At 40.5% G+C, this 11,079-nt stretch overlaps 1 protein-coding gene across 1 annotated transcript; it reads right to left on the bottom strand.

Moving 5' to 3' along the window:
* Positions 1-1,069: 1,069 nt before the first annotated feature.
* On the bottom strand, positions 1,070-9,571 carry slc27a2 (solute carrier family 27 member 2). Its single transcript, XM_010788043.1, has 10 exons — positions 9,015-9,571; positions 7,324-7,533; positions 6,570-6,728; positions 6,344-6,468; positions 6,045-6,239; positions 5,261-5,351; positions 4,802-5,000; positions 3,753-3,850; positions 3,503-3,630; positions 1,070-2,489 (listed from the first exon to the last, which is right to left on the bottom strand). The coding sequence occupies exons 1-10, from the start codon at positions 9,490-9,492 to the stop codon at positions 2,313-2,315; spliced, it is 1,860 nt and encodes a 619-aa protein (XP_010786345.1). The 5' UTR covers positions 9,493-9,571; the 3' UTR covers positions 1,070-2,312.
* Between the last annotated feature and the right edge of the window lie 1,508 nt (positions 9,572-11,079).

Raw genomic sequence — 11,079 nt, 5'->3', positions numbered from 1 at the left:
AGTACTGATGTTCCAATGAATTGTCTGGTGTTATTTCTGATTCACTGGCTGTGTTGTGCAAGAAATAAGTCCCTTTTTTTTACAGAAATACCCCTCCAGACGTGTTTTTGAAAACATGCTCTCAGTTGCTAGCTAATGCACTCTTCTATAACAGTCTTACAGTAAATGTTACCTTCATGAAAGTGTTTTTGTCTCAGAGAAGTGTTGATGGTATTTTTTAAGCTGCTGTTGAACTCTATCAGTGTTATACTGAGAGGTATTTGTTATTTAACCTTCCACCTGGCATGTAAAAAAGGAGGACAAAATAATAGAAACATCACACAATACAATCCAACTGCATCACAGACTCCAGCCTCCAAAATGACCCTACAGTTAAAGCTTTATAACTTTCCTGAACGTGGGATTTATTGCAGGCGTATTAGACTGCATTAGCTAGGTACGCTGGCAACTAAATGTATAAATCATAAATTAGCCATAAATCTGGCTAAAAGCAGTCTTCAGTTATGGTGTTTCAACAAAAAAGGAAGTTAAAATGACATTACCTCCAATTCTAAGAATATGAAAAAATAAAAAATAACTAGTTACAAGATGTCTCCTAATTCGGTGAAAAGTCATTTCAGGTTTCCACATCAGTGCTGCAGTTGACAAATTGGCTTCAATTTGTATTTACTGAGTAATGGGGGGGGGAGTAAAGTTCCACTTCAGATAAAAGAAATGAGGTCCAAAATTTCAACATGTTGGTCACGTGACTAAGCTTGTGACAATGTCTGAGTATCAGTGTCAAAAGTCAATCACCCCCACCCCAAGTTACTGTCTTTAAATGTGTTACAAAGGCTTCTAGATTAACAGAGGATTTAGAGGCAGAATAATAAACTAAAACCAAAACACTCCCTCTTACAATACATCATAAAACTGAAGTCTGACAGTGTGCGATGTTCATGCTCACAAGCTGATAAAAGAGTGAACAGGAGATCAGTGCAAAGGTTCACTGATAAACAATGTTGCTTAGTTGGTATTGAAAAGATAATTTCAAGAGCTACTATTTATCTAAACAATCATAAAAAAGGGGAAAAAGACAAGCAGAGTTTAATTATTAAAAGTAGCTTGTAAGACATAGCTGTACCTCACATACTGTCAACATTATGGACCAAATTCACACACACTGTGGACATGCACGAAAGCCATGTCAACTCAACATAACATCTCTTATTCCTCCTATTATCTTTGACCCCATCTAATATTTAACATATCTATATAAGTACTTGAAATAACAATTTTACACTTTTTCTTATTTGTTTAATTTATAAAATGTACAAGAATATAATCATTTCACACACATTTGTTAAGCTGATTTTCAGGTAATTACCACATGCACTATTATAATATTTAGGGCCCTAACCTGCCATATCTATACTTGAAACCCTGGATATTCACATTTTCTGCCAATGAGGTTTAGTTGTGGTTCTTCGACAGTGACAGAAACAGAGGAGTCTTACGCTGTGGAGGTGATGAGAGAGACTCTTAACGGTCGACGCTCCTCTGCTCTCTCAAAGTCGGGAGTGGACGCGTTAAATATGGAAAGTCATAAAGGCTTCTTCCCTCAAAATCTTGGATGTTTCCCACTCGCAAGCCTACATTGAGTCGCTCCTTTTGGCCTGAGTGTCCAAGTGTAGGATTGCTTATAATATATAATATATTCAAGTAAACATGTATCTGAAGATACTCCATGTTTTCGCCTGTTTCGTACGCTTTGTGGATGGGAAGAGTTGGTCCAGGAATTGCAATTTCTTTACAATCCAGCTCTCATATGACTGTGGATGAATGTCTCGCCGGACAAAATATATATCAAACAAACCGCAGAAAAGATATGGGCAGCATTTGTTTTTCACATTGTAAAGCTTGGGTAAGAAACTGCTGAAAAGGAAGTTTACCTTGTGAGGGGAAGTAAGAAAAAAACGTTCACATGTTTAATTTAAAACAGCTTAAAGACCTTTCCGGGTCAACAGAAGGATTTAATGGTGATTTGCACAATTTTCTATATTCGGGAGGTAGACATATTTGATCTAAAAGGGGTATTTAAATCAAAAAAGAGACAACAAGTTAGTGTAAATGACTTTCATATTCTTGAGATTTAGAGCTGAGGTCAACTTGAGGAATTAAAAAATATGTTAGTAAAATTAGGTTATTGAAACATGACGTAACGCTTCATAGTCCGTCCGTTCCTGAGATTAGTTCATTGTTAAAAACAAGCTCCATGAATGAAATGTCGCATCTTTGTAAACAACCGTCTTGTTCAACAGTGACTGATGAGGTTAGAGTTTGATTTCCCTTGCACCGATCGCTCTGTAGATTTCCTCCGTCAGGGGAACGTACGACTTCTTCTCCGGATCTAAAAAGTACAGAGGATCTTCGATGTGAGCCGGGTCAAATCCCTCCTCCACCAACTTCACTTTCTTCATCTTGAACGTCCCCGTCATCTCCAGGCAGGGCTACAAGACACATAGGGGGATCTTTAAAAATAGTTTTCTCTTATATTTGAAAGCAAACAACGAAACGCTGAATGACATTCGAGGGACGCATAATGAGAGTATCGGGTAACAGCCAGGAGTCACAGATCCACATTTCACACCTCACACATGCAGGCAGCTGACTCTATTTGTGACACCACAGAAGTCTCGTGTTAAGCTATAACATCCAGCCAGTTCCTCGCAGTGAAGTGTACATATTTTAAATTTGGGAAAACAAGAGCACTGATAGCAGATCTGTTATCGGTAACATCAGGCATCCTGACTCTCAGTTGCAACATGGGTGTAGGTTAGGTATCAGATGTGGTGTAACAATGAAGTCAGAGTTTCTTAAATAAAAAATGTAAGTAAATAACAGTGATGTTTCAAATGGCTTTCATACAAAAAGCTACATATATTGCTGCATAATATAATGCACTAACCTGATGGTCACGTATAATTTCATTGATGTAGACATAATACTTTTCGATTAATATTATTGTTATTTTTAAAGTATTATTTCCAAGGTCAACGACATACTTGAAAACTCAATAATGTTTTATATCTAACTTCACTACTAAGAGCCTTGTCTTATACTGTTTTATATTTTTGACTGATGATCAGTTCCAGCCCCTTTTGGGAGAAATATCTGTGAATAAAAAGGATTTTATTTCTACCAAAGAACGCAGAGGAGTTGAGGGCATTCGTTCAGACCTGAGTAGTGTCTGTAGTTCTCCTTACAGAGTACAGCCACAACGACCTCCAACAAGTAGAGCTTGTTTGCTGGATAAGAGGTGATGCCAAATACTATTGATTGTACAAGTCTTTAAATCTTACTAAACCAGATATCTGAGTTTAAAAGGACGACCTGATCTGAACAGAGAGGTTCAGAAACAAACAAAAGAGGTCAAATTAAAACCAGGTTAGATCATGTTTGACCTCACAAGACAGAAGGTGCATGGGAAAAGTCAGAAAAGCATATACATATATGTATTTACCTGAATCCTGATGAATCGAGGTCTTGCGTACGCGGGGAGGTAGTTGACGACCTGCTTGTAGGCGTGCGAACAATCAAAGTCTTTTTCTTTCAGAGTGACAGCTGCCATGCCGATCCGCCCCTCGTGACCTTAACACACAATTTAATTAAATACATCCAGAAAATATGAAAAAGCAACAAGGGGAATACAGCATTTATCCTCGTGGTCTACACTACAATCTGTAAAATGTGGTTTCGTTAAGGGTTTTTACCTTCAACTTTAACACCGTAGACATTTGCCTCCAAAATGCTGTTAGCCAATGTGAGAATATCTGCAACCTCTGATGTGGCAACGTTTTCTCCCTTCCATCTGCAACAACATCAACCATCATGAATTAAAATAAGGGACACTTGTGCAACATGTTATCCCAAATTATTTGACCTGGCTAGCACCAGACTTTAAGAAACTGGAATTGCTGACTCACAACTCAAGCTGCAGTTTACAGTTGCATCAAATTGTCAAACTTGGCATATCAATTATTCAGTTATTGCCAATAACGTGTTTTGTGAGGTCACAGTGACCTTTGACCCCCTAATCCTTCTTTATCGCTAGAGTCCGGGTGGATGTTTGTGCGAAATTTGAGGAAATTCCGTCCAGGTGTTTCCAAGATATTTCGTTCACGAGAAAGAGATAGACATGAGATCAGTGGCTTTAGACCCCCAACATAAGTTCCTTTTAGGCTGGTGCAAATGCCTTAAAACTAAGAAGATGCAGTATCTGGATTTGTGTGGAAATTAATGTAAATAAAGCTTATGATGAATAAATGGGAGGTAAATGGTAGATTCCACTATGTCCAGTCTTTACGACCCCTCAAAGCGCTCTACATTTAAAAGTCATCATTCACCCATTAACACCTCATTCTCACAGAGCAATGTGCCACTTGCTCAAGGAAGCTAACAGAGTGTGAATACACACCGTTGGCGATGCCATCGGGAGAAACACGGGGTTAAGTATCTAGCCCTGGGATACATCAACACATTGACTGCAGGGGCTGGGAGCAAACAGTTGCTAGGGGCAGGTCCAAAGTTAGAAATTATTTAACTGCAACCCTCCAATTCAGCCAGTATTATAAATGTGAAGAAAGAAAATTAATTGACTCTTTAAATTGTATGCAGCTTCGAGGCATCATCCCAAAAAATGAAGGGTATCTCCACACAGAGCTGTTTAGATCTGATGTATCCATGCTGAAACATTTAAAATAAAACATACTATTCAGAGACAAAAAAATAACACATCAACACAAAGTGAGTTGCTACTTGCCTGAAAGTGTCACCCACTCGATCCATAAAGTAAACAAAGTTCATCTCATCAAACCGGAGTAAATCTCCGGTGTTGAAGTAAAGGTCGCCTTTTTTCCTCACGTCACGCAGCCTCTTCTTCTCTGTCTGCTGACGGTTACCAGCGTATCCAATGAAGGGAGACCTCTGAGTGATCCTCCCCACCATGAGCCCCGTCTCACCTGACAACAAGATGCATTCAAAATGTCAATCACAGTTTCCCTGAGACTCAAGGTCACGCTATTGACCTACTATTGAGCTACTTTTTGCTTAATCAAAAGAAAAAAAATATATATATATTGTTGTAAATTTGCTTGATTTTATTCGACTAATTGGGAAATAGTTTGTGGTTTTAAGTCAACGATGAGGAACTGCTGGTCTTATGTCAAAGAAAGTGCAATAAGAATATAGATACGTTTTTCCAACTGTGAATGTGTCTCACCTGCGATTGCCTCGATACACAGACCCTCAGAGTTCCTCACAGGTTCCTCCTTCTCAGTGTCAAACTTGATCAAAGTGTACGGGAAGAAATACTACACGAGAGAAAAAGTTATTCATTAAGAGTTGTATTGTGTCGGACAACTTTAACAGCCACGCTAGCATCTCTGTGATGATGTACTTAGACAGTGGGGATTTCAGCTAAATGCTAACATGCTGATACTAAGGAGGTATAATGTTAATCATGTTCAACATCTTAGTTTAGTGTGATAGCATGCTAACATTTGCTAGGTAGAACTAATAACAAAGCTTTCGGCTGATGGTACCAACATTAATATTGAGGTTATTTGGAATCTGAAAATGTATAACAAACTGATGGTGGCACAATGGAAAAAGTTAAAGAATGACCAACATAAAACATATCATGCAAATCACAAAAAAGTCCAAGGCACTCTCTTTTCAACAGTTACTAGAGTATAAACAATGTTTATAGGTCTAACATGACTAATGCCATATAAAAAATATATGCCCCTGGAGCTTTCATGTGATTTTAAGTGTCTAGATGTAGGCTTATCCTTATCCAAAGAACACTTCAAACCAACTATTTGAGTTCAGGAAATGGTGCTAGCGATTAAGGAAAAAACAGGGGATAAATAAGCAGTCTTATTAGGATTACTCTGTTGGAAAGCAAGAATGTCTGCACAAGTTTTCATGACAAATAATCTCATAGTTATTAAGATGTTTCAGTCTTTACTAAAACATTGCTGCAAACATATTCCTCTACGTACCCTGTGGACGAAATTGACCCGCCCCACGGCTCCGATCTTGGACGTGTAGTTAATGAAGCCGATGTTTCCCTCGGTGGCAGCGTACAACTCTCTGACTTTAATCTCCCCGAAGCGATCCAGAAACTCTGTCCAAATATCAGTGCGGGCTCCGTTGCCGATGGCGAGCTTCACTCCGTGGTTCCTCTCATTGTCTTTCTGCAAAAAGTAAGATTTGAGTCAAACAGGGACATAAAAAGCTTCATCATTTCCATCAAATGTATACTTTAACAATTGAACAAGCCGTTTGAGGTCACTTTTACCCTGGGTGTGTTGCAGAGGTAGCGCATTGTTTCCCCGATGTACTGAATCACGGTCACATTGTACTTCCTGCAGTCGTCCCAGAACTGAGAGGCAGAGAACTTCCTCTTCAGAACAATAGTTATACCTGCCAATACATAAATACAAGTATATATATATATATATCGGCTTCTTAAATGGCCAACACTTGTCTGCGAGTGCTTTTCAGTTTTAGGAGGATTATATTACCTCTCTCGATGGCTCCCACCATCCCGATGAGGAAGCCTGCGCTGTGGTAGAGCGGCAGGTTGATGTAGAAGATGTCCTCTGATGTGATGCCACACACTGCCTGGATAAAGGAGGCGGCCCAAACCCTCTCATGGGTGACAACGGCTGCTTTTGGCAAACCTTCAGAAGTCAAAGAATACAGTCATCTCAGGTTCTTACATAAAACAGGCACAGCTAGTACAATACATTTTAAAAAGGAACGGGTTTTCCATTTCCTTTTGTGTGTTACATAAGTTTTTTGTTCGTGTAATTGGTCTGCAGAAGCTTAAATTCCCAGAGAGGGAGTTTCTCTTCCTGACACTCCCCACCCTGCCTGAAATGCCCCCATTGGACTCCTTTTTTAAACACCGTAACATAGTGACATCACTATGGAACACTCTCAATTCTATTGGCTAGCGTTCCAACACATTGTAAGTGATAAGCTAAGGGGCCAGACATTTCTGACACATCTCTTATAACAACAGACACGGCCGGCTAACCAATCAGAGCAGATAGGGCTCTTGTTGACACTATGTCACGGAAGTAAACAAAGGAGTCCATTGGAGGAATTCAGGCAGGGAGGGGGGAGTGTGTGAAAGGGAAACTCTCTCTGAAAGGAACCCTCAGGAAAAGGAAAAACCCCCAAAAGCATTATCGGGCCTCTTCAGGATTACTTGCAGGATATAAAAGTGCATCAGTTTTAGCTACCGGTGTTTCAGAGGAGTTCCTGGTGTACCTGTGGTGCCCGATGTGTAGATGTACAGAGCAGTGCTCCTGATGGTGACGTTGGCCCGGAGGTCCCGGGACATTGGCTGATCCGAGGCATGGGAGATCTTGTCAGACAAAGACTTGATTCCCGGGGTGCTGCAGGCCTCTGACAGCAGGAACACACTGATGCCTTGCTCCGTCAGCGTCGGTAGAACCTCCTCCACAGCGCCCTGCAGCTCTGAAACACAGAGAGGCATTCAAGTTCTGCACAACAATGTCAGAGCGCTGTGTTACGCAATGCAGCACATGTAGGCTTGGATCGGGTTACCTCACATCCCACTGGGACATGAGCACTTGGTGCAGGATATTCAGCTTAAATGTGTGTATTTCTCCTGGGGGGAACTCTAGCTCTAAAGTGGGAGAGCGGAGTGCCTCGAATGAACCCAGCATCCAGGACTGAATGTAGAGTGAAGTAACTGAAACCATGTGGGGGGGGGGAAAGTGAAACTACTGTTGGAGATTAGGACTAGGTGATACAACTCATTATTATCAAATGTGGCCTTTCATATGATAACAGTTAACACATCTTTCAGTTTCTATCCTGTTCATTTGTTTTAACTTCTCACCGGTAGTGCAGACTAAAACAAATTGATCATTAACAGCCTGTAATCTGTAGGAAAAGGTCTTCATAAAGGCTGATTAGAACCCTTACAAACCTACAAATGCAATATGTAGCCATTGTTGATGAGAATATTCAAATCAAAGTGTCTTTGGGTTGTAATCCAGCAGAGGAAGATCAACTCAGATCTGTTGATTAGGTTTAAGTAGCAGCACAGTAGCAAACAAGTTTTAAAATGTTCTAAAACGGTGAGTAATCCCAATAATTAAATGACAGGGCGTAATAGCGCTACAGAACAGCGGGCCCAGTTTGTAATGTTAAGAAAGTTGTGTGTGTGTGTGCGTGTGCGTGTGTGGGTGTGTGTGTGTGCGTGTGTGTGTGTGTTAAAGGTTCAGGAAGGAGAAGCATACAGTACATAGTGTGTGTAACTTATTAATAATCATAGGATATTAAAAAATCTCACAACTCATGTTATTTTTCATTCTCTAATAAAGTTACAACCCAAAGTAGGAATGGTTGGTTTCTCAGGCTCAATTCAAAACAAAGGACCTACCTTTGCAGTCTGCTGTCTGTTGAAGAAAACTTAAAGGTCACTATATGTTGATAAGATCATCTTATTATCTTATCAAATGTATGTAAATTGCATGGCTAAAATAAATCCTTTCCTGCAAGGTAAATACAGCTGTCAGAGGGAAATACAGTAATGAAGTAGGGCTGGGAAATATGGCCAAAATCTTATATCCACAAATCTGAATATCCCATAGCATTTTCCAGTAATTCAATCAATAAAAAGAATATGTGGAATTATCATATGGTACTACTTTGCTACTAAACATGTAGTATAATGAATTAGCATACAATCAAAGTACTGTACTATATTAGTTCAATCATCTCCAAACTATGATTGGAGCACAATATTTGAGTAAAGGCAACACTGGAAGTTGCACAAAATGTAAACACTGAAACTACTTGTACCTCATTGTTGGCCTTTGTACTTTGCACTACTGTGTACGCTTACAGATTAACTGGAAAACCCGAAGACCCCCACTCTCATTGTATGCGCCCCCCTGACACTTTTTTACCATCTTTCTGCAACTCACCTTCAGAAGCAATGATCACTTTTGCCCCGCAGCAGGAGAAACAGTGCAGCAGAGACTTTGATCTGATGTGAACGTTGAGCAAAGCAGCCGGACAGCCCAGCTTGGCCAAACCGAGCCATGTCCAAATGAAACTGGGCTCGTTGACCAGAAACAAGGCGACCGCATCCCCCTCCTTCAGCCGGGCTTCAGTCTGCAGAGCCCGGGCCACCTTGTTGCTCTGTTTATCCACCTCTCCATACGTATACTCCCGCCCTTCAAAGTGCACAAAGATCTTATTCGGATGGCTCTTCACTGCATCCAAAAAGCAGTCCAAGACGCTGTAAAACTGTTTGCCTCTCTTGTACTTGGTGAGCCTGATGCCGAGTTTAATGCTCCTTAGGATGTACGCGCAGTCATCGCCTAAGTACGGGAAAAGTGTCCTGATGAAGGAGAGGGACAGAAGAGCCAGTCCGGCTAAAACGGTGAACCAAATGTACATTTTTGCAGAGACCACGACGCAGGAGGCATGTGTCACGGAGAGGCAGAGAAATGCATTTTATTCATGTGAAATGTGTGACAAGGTTCACCCACTCAACCCGGGGCGGTGCTCAACTCTGGCCCGCTGACCCCTCCTTCATTCCGAAGTGTTTTCTAGTTGCCAGACCGGTTGTTTTTCTCAGCCACCGTGAACTGATTTCACGTTCATTTATATCCACATTCATTGCTATTATCGTGTTGTATTATTCTCCAGCTATGCTGCACAAACACAGGGGCTGGAGAAGGTTTATTATTGTGGAAAACGATGTTCCCTTAAAGTATGCAGGCTGCTACTACGATATGTTTAGCGACTCCTAATATCAGCCTGTAGTAAGGCTACGGTTTTTATCAAATAATTCAGTTAATCCTGAGATAACTATTAACACATTTCTGCGTATGTGAGTCTGTGGGGACTAGCCTTACGTTGCTGACAACAAACTACAAAACAGCTGCCTCAGAAACAGTTTATCCCACGAGCTGCATCGATACTGTTTGTTAAAGTGTCGCGAGACCAACGCATATTTCTGAAGTTCTGACACGTGCTGGGTATCTCGGGCTGCAGCTAGCAGGATGTATGCCAAGTTAAATATACTTTTTGCATGTTTATGCATAACAAGCGTTTGTGCACAAAGCAACAGTTTTTATTAATTCCACAGCTGACTATGGTTTAGATTGTGGTGTCACTGTTTTTGGAATAAACTTTGCATTTTCATTCTCTTTCTGTAGTAACTAGTAAGCTATAGGCTACTTATTATACTGTTGAGACAAAATGCATTAGCACCTGCTATAAAAGTTCCTGTTGCTGCATTGCTGTTACAAACATATTATAGTCTTCTGTGGTGTTTTAAAAAGGTATGATAGTTTGTCACATATTAACCCCCACAATCCTGAGTCTCTACCGCCGTGAAAGTGGATTGAATAAGATGATAAATAAGGAGAGAAAGTTTTGTTTTGCACTGATTTACACATGCGACACCTCCAGGTTAAACCCGTTTACTGCAGTTGTATTATTCTGATAATAATTGTAGAAAAGGACATTAAGTTCCAGCTACAGAGACTGAAATCCACTGATTTATATTCATATGAGAAGTCATAACAACTATGGACGCACTGCTCAATCTATACTATAAATCGGCAAACTGAGCAAGGGGTGGGGGCGTGCTCTGCTTAAACTGAGCTGTTTTTGTCTGCTGATTTATGAGGAGGGGCCCAGCTACTAGTCTCACACACACAAATATCAAGTGGTGAGGGTCTAGTGTTCTTGAAAGCCTTTTTGCTAGTGTTGTCCCACGTAATAAGCAGGTATTACGTTCCCTTCTGAGCTAGGGGAATCAAAGGGAAGCAACACAACCAGATTGGTATTGGTATAATTATAAGTGGTTTTAATGCACAACAGGTGAACAAAATGGCAGGCAAACAGCCTGAAACAAACAAAAGAGCCAAAAACACCGGTTCAAATAACAAACAAATAGAGGCCACAAAGGCGCAAGTTTAAATGGGCAACCAAACTAAGGGAGGACTCTAAAAGGTGAGTCTAAAGACATACAGG

This window comes from Notothenia coriiceps, unplaced genomic scaffold (assembly GCF_000735185.1).
Source record: "Notothenia coriiceps isolate Sejong01 unplaced genomic scaffold, NC01 NC01_scaffold00031504, whole genome shotgun sequence".
Lineage (NCBI taxonomy): Eukaryota > Metazoa > Chordata > Actinopteri > Perciformes > Nototheniidae > Notothenia > Notothenia coriiceps.
This window is presented reverse-complemented; position numbering and strand designations above follow the sequence as displayed.